The sequence below is a fragment of the Pseudonaja textilis genome, chromosome 1 (genome assembly GCF_049901715.1).
Source record: "Pseudonaja textilis isolate UNSWEBS1 chromosome 1, rPseTex1.2, whole genome shotgun sequence".
In the NCBI taxonomy this organism is placed as follows: Eukaryota; Metazoa; Chordata; class Lepidosauria; order Squamata; family Elapidae; genus Pseudonaja; species Pseudonaja textilis.
The window spans coordinates 310,199,424-310,217,509 of NC_141990.1; the positions used below are offsets into that span (position 1 = coordinate 310,199,424).

Here is an 18,086-nt window from a genome sequence, read left to right on the forward strand (position 1 = left end):
GGGTTCCTCCTTCTCCAGCCAAGCTTCTGTCCCTCTCAGTTTTCATTTCCCTTTTTTTCAGGAAAGCCACCTTTCTTCCCCAACCAGGAACCAACAACTGCTCTGCACACTTAATTTCTCTTTCCAACTTTTCTCTCCAGCCACTAATGCAGTGACTTTTTCTTGCCTTCTCTCTCTAATTTTTATTCAAGCCAGCAGTATACACCCCCCCCCCACCAGCAACTGAGAAGGTAGGTATCTCTCGCAGAGCTCTGGTCCCCAACATTGGTATACCAGGCTGATCAATGGGACTCCAGTCTCAAATATCATCACAACAGCTCATCAGCCCTTGTGATTGCTCACCTTCACTTCAAAATCAAAATTGGTCACTTCGCTTCTTTTACTTGTTCTATATCCTGGCTCATGGCAACAGAACAGCAGTCTTGCCAAGGCATTAAAACCCATATGCCACACCTGCTTGAATGTGTTATATGAATACAGCAAATAAATTACAAACTAAACATTTAATCCAGATGTAATACAAAATTTGTCTTAGTATGTGTGAGAATCCAACAAACTGAGTTATTTCAGTTAATCGTGTAGTATATGGACAAACACAAGTAGATAGTAAAGCAAATGCATAATTTTCAATGGTCCTGCAAATATGCCTATATAAGTTGTAAGGATCACTTGGGCAAGTTCATACTACACATTGTCATAATATAATTTGCTTGCTTGCTTGCAGCTTAGCGTATGGTGTGCACCTAGGCACTGTGGTTAGTAAATCATTTTTTGTGGCTTCATTTGTGAACCTAATCAATTACAGTTTATTCAGTAACTAATGGTTATATACTTGCATTTTATTTGAACACATTCGTACAAGATCCTGATTGCCTAAATTTAATTTTGGACAATCCATTTGGCAAATATTTTATACTAGAATGCATTGTGCAAACCCATAAAATGAATTCAGAATCAGATTGTTTTGTTTGCACACTGCAAAGGTTTTGGAATAATATGGATAAAGATTGGGCTGAGTGTTGATCAGATGCTAAACCACAATATGTAACAAATAACACAGCCATCAGTAAGCATTACCATATCGCTGCATAGTCTCATCTATATACCCAATTGCATGGCAAAGTCAAGTCTTGGCACTCTCTTGGGATATCAACAAAGATTTTTGCTCTTTAAGATTTCAGCCAGGGTATAACGCAACATATCCCATGAAACAGGTTTAACTACTTAATCAGTTTTCATTTGATAATAAATTACAGTACTCCGGAAACAGAGGCATCTAGAAATTCCTATTCTCTCCTTACCACAAAGTGATTGACTTTACACAGGATGTCCCCATTAATTTCTCTACAAGTTCAAAATTACTACAGGACAGGAGCAGCAATGTTCCTCAAGATGTCTCTCTCCCACCCCAAGAATTCAGTAGTATTAAAGACTCCCACAAGTGGACTCCCTCAAAGATTAATAAATTACCTGAACACGTCTGGTTTTCATTTATGTTTTTGCCCACCAGCAGTGTCAAAATCTCATTTCAAAAAGCCCAAATCTTGCCAGTCTAACCTACAACCCTGGGGTCTTCCTGTTGGTCTCAGCCATGTACAGAGACGACTAAATGTGTCCCGTTTTCTCAGCTATAAAGTTGTCCTCCGATGTCACAGCTTAAAACTACAAAGGATATTTATTTATCCAATGTTTACCGAAATCCATCTCATTCTGGGAGGCTTACAATTAAAAAAAATAGAAATTAAAAACATTAAAAACTTAAAAAAAAACAAAAGCGAAACCAATAAAAACACAAAAAAAAACACACAACTTAAATATACCCAAAGAGCAGGATACCTCGTCCAGTTGGCAATACGGTCAGGAAACGGGGGAGGTGGGGGCACATTTAGTGACCCAGGCTTAGGAACATAAAAGACAAATTTTAGGGAAGCTTTAGGAAAGGCTAATAGGACTTGGACCGTTCCGATCTCCGACTGCAGTTTGCACAAACTGTCACACCTGAAGGGAGTACTTTCAGCAACAGCTGCTTCCAACGGCCAGGGAACGCCAAGCTTTAACACGAGGAAACACGAGGAAGCCCTTTCCGTCCAAGCCATGAGGTGGCGCACTTCCAACCGCCAGGTTTGGTTTGGCTTTGTTTTTGTTTCTATTGCGCCATTGTCTCCTTTCTAGGGCTGAGAGAGTGTGCCTGGCCCTACTGGCTTCATGCCGAAGGCAAGGCTAGAACTTACGATCTGCAGCCACAAGTACGCCAGACTGACTCAGCCAGACACGCCCTCCACAATCGCCAGCTGCTCTTCCCTTCCCTCCCTCCCTCCTCCTCCTCCTCCTCAGCTTTCCACGCTCCCAGCGCTGCCTTCCCATTGTTCCTTGCGCGCAGAGCAGCCGCTGTTCCTTCAGAGCTCAGGCTGTGGGCGGGAACGGAAAGTTTAGTCGGGGAGCTTGCGAGGGAAGAGGGAAAGGAGCGCGGGTCGGGTGCGCGCGCGTGCGCGCGCGCCTCCTTAGAACTGTCCCACCCCTCCGGCTCTTCTTCTTCCTCTCCCCCCACCCCGCCCGCCTCCTCCTGCTCGGGACAGGGAGACGTGGTGCGCGCGCTTGGCCGGTCTGAGGCGGGGGGGGGGAGGAGGGCGAAAGGGGAGAGGCGGCGATGGATCCTGACCGGGAGAGAATCGTCCGAGGACGGCGGCGTTGGTGGATCCTCCGGCGGCTGTGAAGGGGGCGGCGGCGGCGGGGAAAAAGGGGGATGCTGTCCCGGAAGAAAACGCGCGCCGACCTCTCCAAACCGGGCGAGGTGCAGGGCAAGTACATGATCAAGGAGACCAGCCCGTTGCTCCGCAGTGAGTTTTGAAACCTGGTCGGGGAAAGGGGAGAGACGAGGGAGGAGGAAGGGAAAAAAGGAAGACTAATATTTGCTTCTTCTGAGGGGGGAAAAATGGGCCGAGGGGAAGGGTGGGGTGTCTCAAAATCTCAGGGATGCTTCTTCCAAGGTGAGGGGTCGATTTTTTTACACAATGGTGGCAGAAGAGACCCAACCTTAGTTAGGTTTACATCCCAGGATCTTCTTGCAAGCTTCACTTAAGACATTCTACATTCCTTAAATAGGGACAAGCAGCTTCAAAAAGCATTTTTTTTTCTCTCCCGCAAATGAAACCAAGAACAACAAAGATTTGAGATCTTCTGAAAAACCTTTAGATAACGTTAGATCAGTAGAGGGTGCTGGTTCTTACTTGTCTAATTATAACAAATAACAAACTACTCCTTTTTCACCTCAATTTAAGCTGCTCTTTTCTTTTTTAATATGACTCCTTGGAGTGGGAACCCAAAGTAGAATATTTTCTGAACTTAATCCTGGTACTGCTGACAAAGACCAGGGCTGAAATATGCTCAGTAAGACACTATTTTTCTGAATTCTGAGTATTTGTCTGTCTATGAGCCATATGAGTATTTGTCTGAGAGCCAGTGTTTCATATGGTGTTGTTGTTGTTGTTGTTGTTGTTTTGGGGGGGGGGGGATAAAGTATAATGCCAAGCCTGAAGTCTGTCCACCCCTGCCAGAACTTCAGAGGCCAGATAGGAAACTCATTGGACTTAAATCACCTGTAGTCATTAGTGTCTCTGTTCCTTTCTTTAAGGAGAGAAATTGCTCTTGTTTCAAAGGCCAAGTGTAGGCCACAAGGCCTTAGCTTGTCACCTTATTATAATCTTTAAAAGATTATGCATGGTTAACCTAAAACTTTCTGGTTTGGAGAGAAAACAGCTGTGACTGATCTCATTCCATTTGCAGGGGGAGAACAATTTTCTTCTGAATAAATTGGGGGAAAGATGCTGGTGATGATTATAGGTTATACCTTTCTTATCATCTTAATCATATCTAAGTCTCACAGGAGTTCTCATATTTATGGTTTGTATCACCTGGGAAGCTGAGCAGGACATATCTGGAAATGATTTGAAATGAATTCTTTTTTAATTGCAGAAGCCTGCTTGAGTTGATGAAATAAAAAGTTTCAAAAACGGCTGTTTGAATTAAATTTTCTTGCCCAAAGATGATATACAGTTCTAATATTAACACAAAACAAGGATGGCTTTTATCTTTTCCATAAACTTTCAATTGCTTTGCAGTAAGTAGAAATGAGATAAAGACCTGCCAGACTTTTTACGTATCAAGGTAAACGTTAAATAAACACTAAATGTTTTTTATTGTAATGGAGTTCTTTGATCAAAAGAACCCAAGTAGGAACCAGTATTTTTTCTCTATTTTATGAGTCCTGAATAAGTTATAATTTGAATTAGCCAAAGCTTTTTATTTCAAAAATAAATCCTATTCATTGGAACTGTTACTACAATTTTCAAAAAGACTACATGGTGCCGGCTGTGACAGATAATTAACAATTATTTTATAATTATAATAAATAGCCTTATTCCAATAGCTTGCTTAGATCCCTTTTATCTTAGAAAGTTAAGTTTTATCTTGGCTCAGACTTTTATGGGAAGTAGTAAAGGTCTAGTTTGGTATAAAAGTCAAGAAGTCTGATCAGAGTTTAAAAGCCATGTAACAGAAGAGATACACTACCAGAATTTCACGTTAATTACTACTACTCAATGCTATCTCTGACTGCCCTTAGCCTTGTGGGATAAGATTGGTTGATATACAAACTTGGAAAGTGGCCGTTTTCCTGTTGACAAATCAAAAGGAGAGGCAAAAATGAGTCGCATTTAAGCTTGCCCGTGGAAGTTGTGGGAGCACCATCACTTGAGACCTTCAAGAAGAGATTCAACTGCCATTTGTCAGAAATGGTATAGAGTCTCCTGCTTGGGTGGAGGGTTGGGCTAGATGAACCTACAGGGTCCCTTCCAACTCTGATTATCTGTTATCATTAATGAAGCTTAGAAATAGGTTTAGATCAGGTACTGTGTAGCAATCTAAGTGCAGGCTGTATGTATTTATAAAGTCTCATTTCTGCAGCTTTCAGACTTCCTTCTGACCATCATTATCTGAAACTGATAACATAATTTCCTACCATTTTGAGAGGACAAATTGAAGATTATAGGGTATGCATTAAAATGGCATAATATGGGTAAAAATAAAATTCACCGCCACTGTCATTTGTTTTGCAGCCCTGAGTTGCTCCTCACAAATACTAAATGTGGCCCAACTCTTTAAGAAAGTCTTCTGTTTAGATGGCTAATCAGTAGATGCTAAAATAATTTGACTTATTTTGCCTTAGAGAAGAAAAAAAAAGGTGTTCTTACTGCTTTCCAAAAGAGCTCCCTGGGATTCTTTTATTAAACTATTTATTCTGTTGCTATTGTACTTAGTTCTGATTTTTAAAAAGGGGAAATTAGATTTTGGTTCAGTTTGGGTTCACATATAGGAAAAGATCTTCTCTGCACTGTTTCTTACCAGGGTACAGAAGTGTGAAGAATCTAAATAAAATGTGTTTGCTCAAAACTTAATTGAGCAAACCTAACACTAGATAGATTTAGTTATTGTGATGGAGGAGAAATTAGAGAGGGCTAGTGTAAGAGAATCACTGCCAGGAGTAAAGAATCTACTGGATTTATTGAACTTTTGTCTTCCGGTAGCTTCAGTTTTTAGGCCATACAGTAGTATTTGGAAGGCTGTAGACTCCTTTATTCTGAGGCTTGAAAAGTTGTTACAGCATTTTCTGTGACAAATTCTCATAACTGGAGATTTGGGGAATTATAGTTCCAACATAAGGGCACTACGTCAAGCAAGTTCACCCTATAGAATAAGAAACCTATATCAGCAATATTCATAAGACAACAGTAGTAATGCATTTATATTAAACACAAAATAGTCTGTGTTGGTTGTTGTCTCCCCAAACATATACACAGCTCACTCTTTCAAAATACCCAAGCTTATGCTGCATTATTATGATATATTGGAATTATAGGAAATAATTAAATTAAGTAGAAATGTCAATAATGTAATGTGCCACTGTTTCAGCAATGTTTTATGCAGCTTGTAATCCCTTCATTTCAGAAATACACATAGATGATTATTGTTTTGTATATCATGATAAGCCAGTATTTGTTAAGAGTGGTTAGAGTGCAGTACTGCAGGCTACTCCTACTGCAATTTGTAAAGGTTCCATCCTTCCAAGGTGGGTAAAATGAGGACCCATATTGTTGGGGGCAATATGCTGACTCTGTAAACCACTTTGAGAGGGCTGTAAAGCACTATAAAGCTGTATATAAGTCTTAATTGCTATTGCTATTTGGCTAGTTTGAGGGTTTTTTTTACCTGTCTTGTAGAAGTACCTATAATTACTTACTAATGATGTGCAAATCAAGTCATTGTCTAATGCAATATAACAACTATGTTATATTGAACAGTGTATGTACATACATCAGGAAAACTCTACAAATCTGACTAATGTCTAACTGGATCATGATTCCAGAAATATCAGATGTACAAGTTCTATTTCGGAACATCCCACAAACTTTCTGAACATAATTTGGCATTCGTGCTTATGATAGATTCATAAGGTGGCAGCGGGATACTTTTGACCTGGCCATGGTATTTATTCACGAAGAAGTGAAATTGACTAAGATGTATAGAATTACTTTGCTTTAAAGAAAATATTAAAAATTTTCTAAAAACTTTAATTCCAGCATTACAAGCTTGAAACAAAGTTTAAATACCTTGAGATTTCTTCCTAGAATGTTTTTGGAATTGTGCAGTTTGGGGTTCGTGTTCATATAACGGACCTCCTTGGGGCTTTCTTTTTGTTTTACAGGGTTTAAAATTTAATGTACCCACTCCTCATTAACATTTGTAAATATCCTAAGTTCTATGTATTTATTGTTACTATAACTTTCTGCCACAGATCTGATGCCTTCATTCATCCGTCATGGTCCAACCATTCCAAGGCGAACGGATATCTGTCTTCCAGATCCAGTGCCTTCTGTCTATTCGGCAGGTGGGGATGGAGCCCTTTCCAGACATCAGAGCTTCCTAAGGACTCCAGTGCAGAGGCCTCCTCATGAAATAGTACGGCGGGAAAGCAACAGGCTTTCTGCCCCTTCCTACCTTGCCAGGAGTTTAGCTGAGGTCCCTCGGGAATATGGCTTATCTTCACAGTCATTTTTAACAGAGGCCAACTCGGTTACTGAAAATGGAGATGCTGGATCTCGTTACTATTTTGGTCACTTTTATAATGATCAAAGACGACATCAACTGGGGGATCATGTTCAGGAAGAATATAGATACTATGAACATAATACTGACCTCATCCAACGGATGTCACAAAATCAGGGAAGACACAGTTCAGGTAAGTATCATTGGTTTTTTTTACACACAATTCTATTTTTATTTTTTTTGGCTGTATGTCAAAACATCTAAACAGTATATTTTACACTTTTACTAGTAGAATTCAGAATTGATTGAACATATCAACATCTGAAGCTGCCTTGCATTGGGTCACATAGGAACTGTGCCCATGTAGTAATCACACCTTGTATTTTTTATTAACATTACCTTGATCCATTGACTTAAGAATCAAACTGTTGTGGAAAATGCAAAAAACTTGGGCAACAGCTGTGAACAACAACAATACCCTATTAGTGTGTAAGAGGATCTGAATTGCAGGGCTTTGGTATTTCCTCCACTAATATAGATAAAGGGCTGATCTCAAAGAGCTGGTGTAATTAGCATCATTTAATGAGTCCGCCCATGGACCCTTTTCAAAGGTAAAAGTAAAGGTTTACTCTTTCTAGTCGTGTCTGACTCCAGGAGGTGGTGCTCATCTTCCTTTCTTAGCTGAGTGAGCCAGCATTGTCTGAAGACATTTCCATGGAAGTGGCCAGTTTGGCTATATGCTGAAGCGCACAGAACAGTGTTACCTTGCCACCATGTTTGTACCTATTTATCTACTCACATTTGCATGCTTTTGAACTGCTAGGTGGGCAGGAGCTCATCCCGTCACATGACACTCAGGTCTCAAATCTGGGCTGTCAACTTTCCAGCTGACAACCTCAACGTCTTTAACTGCTGAGCCGTCACATCCCCTTTTAAGAGGACCCATATAGAATCTCAGCCAAAAAAGGAATGGATCTTTCTCTTAAGCTCCTTTTTGTTTCGCTTGTTTGTATTTGCTTGACCAAAAAATGGGCTTTATCATTCTGATTTAAATTTGTTAAACTAAGAACTAATATAAAATTTTATTTATTCTACTAGACGTGCTAGTGATTCTTTTATCCCGCTGCCTCCACAGCGTATTTCTTTCTTAGCCTTTTAGTATATTATATGTTTCAAGCTCAAAACTGAGGAGTTAATTTTTATCTTCATGACTGACTTTCATAATTCTTAGCGGTACTTTCTACTCTGATTCCTATGGTGTGGCCTGAGCCTCATCTAAATTTGGTTAAAAGTGATTTTGGTTAAACAAACTATATTCCAAGCAGTATACTGTTTCATCTCCTTGTTGAAAATATTGAACCAATATTTGAGGGAAAGATTTTTAATTTGGGGAAAACAACTGATATATTTTAATCTTATATTTTGCTAACAGCATTCTAAAATATAAGTTGTATACATTTTTTTAAGTATTCCCTCTCATTGGAAGTTTAGACTTAGTAACAGGTAGCACCTGCATTGATATTAATTACTTCAATAAAAATTATCATTAATTTTTCCATCTGTCTGTAAAACATTGCTCCAGTAATCTGCTGGATTATTCAGGTGGATATTTTCAAGCTTGAGATAGGTGGCAATGTGCTTTCTGGAGAGCACTAGTATTCTCTTACTATACGTACGATTCTTGTTCAGTATTTCATTATTATGGACTCATGAACCCCAACATGATATAATGCAAGAGTGACCTGCAGATCCGTTGCTGTCAACTTAGAGTTGAATGCTACTTCCTGGAGTATTACATCTTTTGATCTTGAAAGAGTAGCATTGGTATTTCATTTTTTTTATATAGTATCTATTGATCATGATGGATTGATGGAGGCCAAACACTTTGACAATTGTTGGAATCATTTTCGGACTCAAATGTATTGACAATCTATTTCCTGTAATGTAATAAATTTTGATTGGAACATGGTTCACATCCATAGACATGACATGAAAAATGGTATGTGCATTTTTAATGGGAGAGGGACCCTCAAACTCATGCTTATCTCATTGATTGGAACATCTAACTTACCCTCTTAAAGAGAATTACTTATTGTAGGACTGCACATACTTTTTTCCAACAAAGATAGCAAATGTGGTCATCAAGTATTCAGGTGACCACAGGTAATAGCATAGTACATAGCACATAACATAGTACATTGTGTGTGATTTATTTAATCAGAATCTGTATATTAATAGGACTTAAATGAAGCTCTGATCACTTTATAGATCACATTGTTACAGGATCATAGATCTGAAAAGGGATTTTCAAGCTTTCCCCATTGTGAGGCCTATTCTATTGGATGACTTGTTTCACCAGACCAGAGATAGGCAATGTTTGAGAGGCCAAAAGCCAGCTTCTGGGCAGGCTTCAGGAGGCCATGGTGCTACCAACAGGAAAAAATGAGACTGAACATCTTGATGCTTTTTCTGTTTTAGAGATTTTTAAAAGATGAGAACGAGATGGTTCCTTTCTCGGTTCCACCCTCCAGAGAGTATGTCCAGTATTGACTATGCTTATCAGCCGTATATCCTTTTAACTTCACTTTATTTTGCTTTCTTTTCCCATTTCCATTTTTCCCTGAGCAAAACTCAGGGCTAGCAAATTCACAGGTACCAACACATCAAAGCCCTTTTCTTACAGCAGAGGGTGAGCAAGAGGGTCATCTTTCAGTTGGGCAACTATGCACAACCTCACTTCAGTCAAAGCTGCAATTCCCAAGTCATTAGCCATGAGTCCCATCATTGCCCAATCCCTTCACCATCCTTTGCAAGAGTATAGTATTCTCATCTGCAGTCCCCCTTCCTCAGATCCCTCTCCTTGCTCCTGTTGCAGAAGGCATGAAGCAAGCCACTTAGATATGATTGTGATGCTTCCCTTCAAACCCATTCAGATAAGAAAGAGGGTGAACTGTTGAGGAAGGGAACCTGTAGGCAGCCTTTGAGTCTCAGATTTTCTAAAAAGTAGATTACCACGATTGCTCGGGAGGTGTGTAAATTCCTGGGCCTAGGAAATCCAGAACTTCATCTCCTTCCCAGATCTCTGATGGGCTTGCTGACAATAGAAGTCATGCCTGTGTTTAGCAACCCTACCACCTCTCTTTCTACAGAGCATAGTACAAGCTCTATGGGCAACAAGAAACGTTTAGTCCTTGCTCCTAAACTGCATTTTTCCTCGTCCGGTTCTAGTCCTGCTCAAATACTTTAGTGCATCTGTTTGTGGCAACCCTGATTTCAGGAGCTATCTTGAATAAATATCCAAAGATCAGGAAAATTGTGAATTTGCAGTGCAGAACACATGAGACAAAAGCTTTAGCTATTACAGGTTCCATGGCTATCTCAAGCTTTTGCCAGTTTTTTCTTTTCCTGTAGGCTAACCCAACCATCTAGACAGGCAAATTAACCAAGGTGGCCACCTTCATAGCAAAAGCTAGTCTGGACAGTGCCCAATTTTCAGAGGTTTGGTGCCTAATTGTCTATTTGGTGCAGAAACCTCAGTCCTTAGTTTTGATAGGGGTTTGGTATGTCTCATTTCAGAATGTTCTGGCTTCCCTGTAGGAAAACAGGACATAAAAGGTCTACATCAGAAACAGGTCATCAAGCCCACTCAGGAATTAGTAAAAATAGATGAAACATCTATGGGGAAGAGCATTTAATTACAAGATTTTTACTTTGCGTCAATCCCAAAACTCTAAACCAATACAGAATCATTTTATATCTTTTTTTTTAAACTTTTCTTTGATCTCTCTTTATGGGTTATTTCAAAGCTGGGAAATTAGTTACCTCATTCCACAGGAAACAACACCAGAAATTCTCCTAGCTCTAGCTTTGAAGTGAGTGCATATAGAAAGCTAGGGAGATGGATTTGTAATAAATATTCAGAAACATCATGTAAACAAGGGTAAAATGGGAAGGGAGATAGTAATAAGAAAAGACTCATAATTTCTGTCTCACTGAGATATACGAGGGAGAAGAGGAGTAGCACAACTGGACTTTAAGATTTTATTATTATAGCCTTTCTCAATAAAATATAGTTCTGGTCTTCCTGTGGAATGTGTTTCCTGATCTGGCCGACGTCAGAGCGCTGACAGTGGGAGAGAAATACCCACTTAGGATACCAATTGCTGTGGTAGAAAAAGGACCACTGTGGCAAGTCCAATGTAGCATTTTGGTTTGTTTGGGAAAATATGGTTGGTATATATAGCATACACAGATTGTCAGATCTCAAAATCCAGTTATGTTCCTCACTTTTTATTGGATTCTGATGATCTCCTTGTTGCTTCATAGAATATAAGTTTTAAAGAGCATAGGTAACTTTGGTGTCATTGGGGTTTCTGTTGTGGGAATTTGGTGGTATGGCTGGCCTGACAGTGGAAGCAAAATGAAAAATTGCTGGGCTGTCTGGTTGCTTTCGTTTAATTCTGAGGTTTGAAAACAGTGACATTAAGGCAGAGGAAAGGAAGGCCAAACCACAGCTAGTGCTTCTGCTTTCTCATGGTTTCCTTCTAAGGGATTGAAATAAGAGAAAATAAGATGTTTCAGTGAAAGGGCAGGAAATTACTTTGAATTCTGGTCTCAGAGTTTGGAAGAAATAAAAGAAAAGTTGGCATCTTTGAGAGATTGGAAGTAGATTGTTTCTTTTGCCATTGGCTAAGAAGCAGTTAAAGTATGAATGGACAGAAACTAAAAATGTGGACTGTCTATTCTATACAAATAACAGGACAGAGTAGACATATTAAAATGAGAAGGAATGGCAGATGTTATAATATCCTCAGGCATTTATTCTGTGGCTTAGACACCACCCGAAATATAATTCCATGTTAAGTAGGTAAGCTTAAATTGTTTTTTCACATTTTGTAGAGGCAAAAGTTTTAAAAGAGGGTTTTCTCAAACACACACTTGCTGAATGATTGTAGTAGAGAGGAGTTTTTACCGAACCACCCTAGTCCTTATTATAAAACACTTCAAATTTAGGAGACATTTTAGTACTCCCAAGAACATACAGTGGTAGATTCTGTATATTTCTTAATGAACCCTCAAATGGATGGCCTTTTAACACTTCAGTCAAAACGCATCTTGGATTTTTTCACTGAACAAGATATTTTCTGGTGAGAAAAAAAATAGGAAAAAACAGGAAAATTCTTGTAATAGCATAGGTTACAACTGTAAGATGATGCAATTCCCTCACCATAACATTCCTTGAATGAAGTTTTTGCATACCAAAAGTCTTCTCTGGAAGCAGTCTTGGAAATATCTCATTTAAGAGAAAGAGATTGTTAATTCAAACCAGATGCTCATATTTCTCTCTCCAGGTCCTTGTCTCACAGCCTCTATCTACCAAGGAAGAAAAGAATTTGTGCGTACAGCCACCATGACTCTAAAAAAATCTGGAAAATCATGCTAAGTGAATTAATGGACCACTACTACCACACATCCCCCAAAATCAGGCAGTGTGTTCAAAGGGGTTCAGCACAAAGAAACCTCTTATACAAAGCATATTCATCCCCAGCCTATGTGTTCAAAGAACACAAGGCAGATCCAGAGGATGGAGGGACAACATCAAAGTTACACTACAACATTAATTAACAGTGGTTGAGGCTGCCAGAAAGCAAGAACCAGATCTTTGTATCTGCTTTGACATCTGAAGCAGTAAAAGAGGAAGAGAAGGAAGAGGAGGAGTGCCTCATGGTGGAGTGATATAGAGTTGCAATATTATTGAGCTGTCTAGGTGCAAATGAGTGGATAACTGTTTTCTGGGAGCAACAATATCATATAATCACAATATTATACATTTTAGCCTCTCAGTGGTGTCATGGCAGTATTTGCAATATGGTTGCCCTGTCTCTTCATGATAACTGAACTGTACAAATGGCTTGGATAATTAAAGCTTTTAAAACATGTAGAATGATCTTCAGCAATTTTGTTTTTGCTTTTTTCATCCCCCTCCCCAAAATTAACCAGTGAAAGGCTTTGATCGAAGTGTTGGCTGTCTTCTCTTTTCCTTCTAAATTGGCCTAAGAAAGCTGAGAGGGTCTCATATTCCTGCCAGCATTTAAAATAAGTCAAATTCTCCTTAAAATCAAATACTTGGGGAGAAGCTAACAAGGACACCTGTGGTCTTTGTGGCTTGATCACGTCCTGTGGAAAGTAAGGGCAATGACCTTGACAGATATATGCAAAAATGTAATGAGCTGAAGCAATCCTGAGGTAATATTTAATATCCAGAAGGGTGTCAGGCAGATGCTTCCCTGATTCACGGGACTAAAAGGTGAAGGAGGTAAAGCAAATCAGACTTGCAAGGTTCCATTATAGGCTATGTTTCTACTACCTGTGTAATTGATTTCCTGGTTTGGTCTACCTAGAGGGGCTGACCAGTCTTGTCTTGTCACTGATAAGAGTAGTAATTTGATCTACTCTACAGTAACAGTCTCTTTCAGCCATCAGTGTTTTCCTCTGGAAAACTTGAGCCAATTAGTCCTCTTGTTTAGAGCAATGGTGCAGAACATTATTTCTGTAGGTAGACAGTATAATTTTCTTTGACTTCCATTGTATCTTCATTCTTTTTCACATGAGAGCGATAGAAGACAAACAAAGGTTCGAAGTGATGAGATGGTAGATGAGAACTAAGAACCTCCTTTTCCTATCAACTTAGAAATTTGATGCTGTTTGGAATAGAATGTACTAAATTACAGGAAGTTTAGTTAAGCCGATGACTAAACGTTCCTAAGGTATTGCCTAAGGAAGCTTTGTTTGCTTCATCTTTTCTGAGACTCCATGCCTAAAACCAAAGGAAACCCAAATTTCATTTTGTCTCTCTTAATTTCTTGGAAAACTTTGGTTCCAAGTTTTTGGACATCTTGGAAAACTAACCACAATAAAAACCCTTTTGTTTCCAAACAATCAGTTCTATATGATTTGTGACCTCAAGTATCTTTTTCTTTTTGCTTTCCTTATTGGAAAACATTGAAAACTCCTTTTTAGCTGCTCTTTTATCTAGTTTAGAAGATTTTATATTTTTGACCACGTCCTTTACAATGTCCTCAGTGTTATTGAGCCTTCTTATGGGTGAAGGGGGGGGGGTTAAGCTTTTCTTCTAAGGGGAAGCTTGTGCTAAAGCAAAGTCTGATCCACAATTAATTGGTCATATTACATTTGGGTTGAGAAAGTACACAAATTTAGGCCTGGTTAGTACTTAGATGTGAGACTACCAGGGAAATACTTGGGATTTAGGCTAGACTGGGAAATCAAAAACATCCTGGAAGAAGGCAGTAGCAAATCACCAATGCATTGTTAAAACAAATAGTAATGTACTGTTTGTTACAATATTTGTTAACAAAGTCATTGAAAATTGAACTAATTAAAATATACTTTTCATAGTTTATTGATGAGTTTATGTGAATTTCTGAAAGCAAAAAAGAGATTAGAGATGCATTCTCCATATTTACACGAGGAAACAGGATGCAAAGGTAATACATTATGAAACTGATCACAACCTGTTTTTCTGAGGAAAGAAATTACATTGTTAAATATTATTTGGTTTATTAATAACCCATTTGCCTTGGTTTTCCAGGCATTGGAAGGGTTGCTGCAACATCACTAGGAAATTTGACAAATCACAGTTCAGAAGATTTACCTCTCCCTCCTGGTTGGTCAGTAGATTGGACTCTTAGAGGAAGAAAGTACTACATAGACCATAATACTAACACAACACATTGGAGCCATCCACTTGAGCGAGAAGGGCTGCCTCCAGGATGGGAACGTGTTGAATCGGCTGAATTTGGAGTGTATTATGTTGACCACATCAATAAAAGAGCACAATATAAACATCCTTGTGCTCCCAGGTAATATACTTGTGATCTTCACTATAGAATGTTTGAGTAGATAGAGACAACTGCGCTACAAGCTTTCTTTCTTTATTGCTTGTATGTATTTTCTCTTAACTTATTTTAACTTATAATGATTATCTGAATAATATCAGCAATTTTTTATTTTTGCATGTTTGTTCACAAAACATGTTAAAGTTGATTGAGCAAAACATTCCAGTTTGGCATAAAGCTTCGGAAAATATCCCATGAATATAAATGGTTTTCTAGCATTTTTGGAAACAATTGAAGCTTAAAACTCCTTCATGCAAAAAATGGAACATTTCCAAACTTTTTAATCTCCTGGATATTGAATGCCCAACAATTTATTAATAAGAGGTATCTATTATCAATCCCCACAACTCTCTTGTAATAGAGAAACTGACATTATATACAATTACCTCTACCTCTGTTCTACAGAGTCATTGAACTCTGAAGAATATATTTTAAAATATTTATATTTATTTATTTACTCTAGCAAGGAAAGTGAGTAGGCCAATACTCATATTTTACAAACAGAAAATACTAAAATGGAAAGAATTGTGGTGTGCCAAACCTAGATTAGAAAATTTGAACTAAAATGAATTCTTTTTCTTAGCATCTTTCTTGAAATCTAGTCATACTGGAAATTGTATAAATCCCCATAAATTTCTGAGAAGGATCATAATGTTTAATTTTATAATTGGCTCAAAATGAAGTCTTTAAAAACAGTGCATTCAAGTCAAAACGTTCAAATCGTGTGGTAGAAAATGATTCCTATACTCCTAGATTTATGTCATTTTAAGTTTGATATTATTAGTAATCGGAGCTTTAAGAGGAACTGATAACTACTATCCAGAGTTGCTGGGACTTGGGCTGCGTGTAAATTTTAATAAATTATTAGTATTATTAATAGTTCTCCTTCTCATATGTACTTGTGCATTTTACAGAAATTTTGCAGATCTGATGGAATGTAGTAGGTTGAATTCCAGGAGGGAGAGGGGGTACATTCCTAGGAATAAAGTGGCGCTCAATCCCGATAGAAAGATCCAGTGTGAGAGAAAGAGGCTGAAGACAGCCACTCCCTAATAGTTTTTAAGAGTATATGATAGATGCAGATAGCAGAGTTTGTCAAGATTCTCTCTATAGGTAAGGAACAATAAAGAACCTAGGTTGGAAGAATCACCATGTGTCTTTCTTGGTTTTGGGGCCTGTCATCAATTGTTTTAAATCCTCTTGGTTAGAGATATTAGACGACTGTATATGTTGAATAATTTCTATGTAGGCAGATGGGTAAATATGAGTTTATAGAAATTATTAGTACATTTAAATTACGACTCAATGGCAGCACTTAACCAGTATATTCCACCCCACCCCACCGTCCCCAAAGCCAAGAAGAGTCAGATTTCATTAGTATTTGAGTGAGAGATTCACCACCAAACTTGAATGCCCTAAAAACAATTTGGAAGGCACCATTGAAAACCACATTCATATTGTTGCCCTAAATTATATGAATGTGTCACTGAGTCACCAGGAGTCAGGATATATATGTGAGTGTGTGTGTGTGTGTATGTGTTTGTGTGTACACAAGCCTGATGATGGCAGATAAGATTCTGCCGAAATGTTGCTACAACTTTAAAAGCACAACTATAATGACATGGGAAAATACCCAAACAAAACAATAACAGACATATAAATACCCAAAGTCTCAGGAGCATCTGTCTAGTCACATCTTGCTCAATTTAAAGTTTTCTTGATCACAGATTGCGATAAAAAATACTTGCTGTCTGCTTTTTGGTATGTCCGTTTGCAGCGTCCCCCGTTATGACCAACCACCTCCTGTGACATATCAACCACAGCCAGCTGACAGAAGTCAGCCTATTCTTGTACCTGCCAATCCGTATCACACTGCAGAGATTCCAGACTGGCTGCAAGTCTATGCTAGGGCTCCTGTGAAGTGAGTATTGCTTAAACGTTTTTTCCTACACCTGATAGATAAATACATTTTATAACAAATATGTTATGTTGGAACCTTAAAGATACCAAGTGTAAATTATCAAAAATATTTCTTCTCCCTTAAATCAGTTTTGATGTAGTGGGAAGTATTGAGTGTGCACTTCAGTAGTGTTATAAATTAAAATGTTTCCGACGTATTCAGTGACATTAGCCTTTCCTTTATGTTTGTTTTATATACTCCTGCGTTTTCTCAGATATGATCACATACTGAAATGGGAACTCTTCCAGTTGGCTGACTTGGATACATATCAGGGAATGCTGAAGTTGCTTTTCATGAAGGAACTGGAGCGGATTGTGAAGTTGTATGAAGCATATCGCCATGCCCTCCTCATGGAACTGGAGAATCGCAAGCAAAGGCAGCAGTGGTATGCGCAGCAGCACAGCAAGAACTTCTGAGCTCCTTTTTTGCTATGGACATTGATGAAGGTTTTTAGAACTCAGAGGGACTTCTTGTTCTCCTTTAAAAAATCGTGAATGAGTGCTTTGGTTAAAAAGGCAGCTTCTCTCTGGATCTTGCACCTTTTGTAATTATCTTCTTTGTGCATCATGGCTTTTGAATACAAAATGTTTGTTGTATAAAAAGTTAGTTTCCTATTCTGAAAGCCACTGTTGAGGAAAAAGGCAAAAACAACTTTGTGATTATTTTGTCTTTCATGTTTTTCTAGCAAATGGTTCTACTTTGAAGAAGCAAAATTTCCTTTTTCAAATGGGAAATGTCATTGTATATTTTTCTTGAAAGTAGGCACATTTTAAAGAAATTCTAATTCCCATTGCACAGCTGGTGATTTCACAGGTGGTCTTGTATCTGGAGGATAAAGAGATACTTCTGCTGCAGCAAATGAACTGTAAAGTTTGTAGCTTTCATATACAAGGTAACCACATAGGGGTTTTTCCTGTGGTTGCCTTGCAGAATAATAGTTTTGTTTGAACCAAGCACTTAATAAATTACTGCCTTATTTTGTTCAACTTTGTTCTGATTTGCTACTGGGCATTTGTTTGAGGAAATGTTGTATGTAGGCTGGTGGAAGCAGTCTGTAGCTTTGAAAGTATTCCAGGCAAGTAAGGACTGGACCAGCATTTAACTATAAA

The 18,086-nt window shown here is 38.5% G+C and overlaps 1 protein-coding gene and 1 long non-coding RNA gene across 3 annotated transcripts in view; one reads left to right on the plus strand and one right to left on the minus strand.

Annotated features, from left to right (window-relative positions):
• Nucleotides 1–2,318, minus strand: part of LOC148128298 (uncharacterized) — a 28,207-nt gene extending 25,889 nt beyond the window's left edge. Inside the window, exon 1 of the long non-coding RNA XR_015741242.1 lies at nt 1,837–2,318. This is a non-coding gene — a long non-coding RNA (uncharacterized LOC148128298). The remainder of the gene's footprint in view (nt 1–1,836) is intronic.
• Nucleotides 2,319–2,365: 47 nt separating this feature from the next.
• Nucleotides 2,366–17,968, plus strand: SAV1 (salvador family WW domain containing protein 1). Of its 2 annotated transcripts, XM_087922484.1 has the most exons (6): nt 2,366–2,837; nt 4,963–5,048; nt 6,851–7,294; nt 14,711–14,981; nt 16,795–16,938; nt 17,192–17,968. In XM_087922484.1, the coding sequence occupies exons 3-6, from the start codon at nt 6,856–6,858 to the stop codon at nt 17,391–17,393; spliced, it is 1,056 nt and encodes a 351-aa protein (XP_087778610.1). In that variant the 5' UTR covers nt 2,366–2,837; nt 4,963–5,048; nt 6,851–6,855; the 3' UTR covers nt 17,394–17,968. The 2 variants fall into 2 exon arrangements, with proteins under 2 accessions (XP_087778610.1, XP_026554552.1); XM_026698767.2 differs by lacking the exon at nt 4,963–5,048 and having other exon boundaries at nt 2,411–2,837.
• Nucleotides 17,969–18,086: the final 118 nt, after the last annotated feature.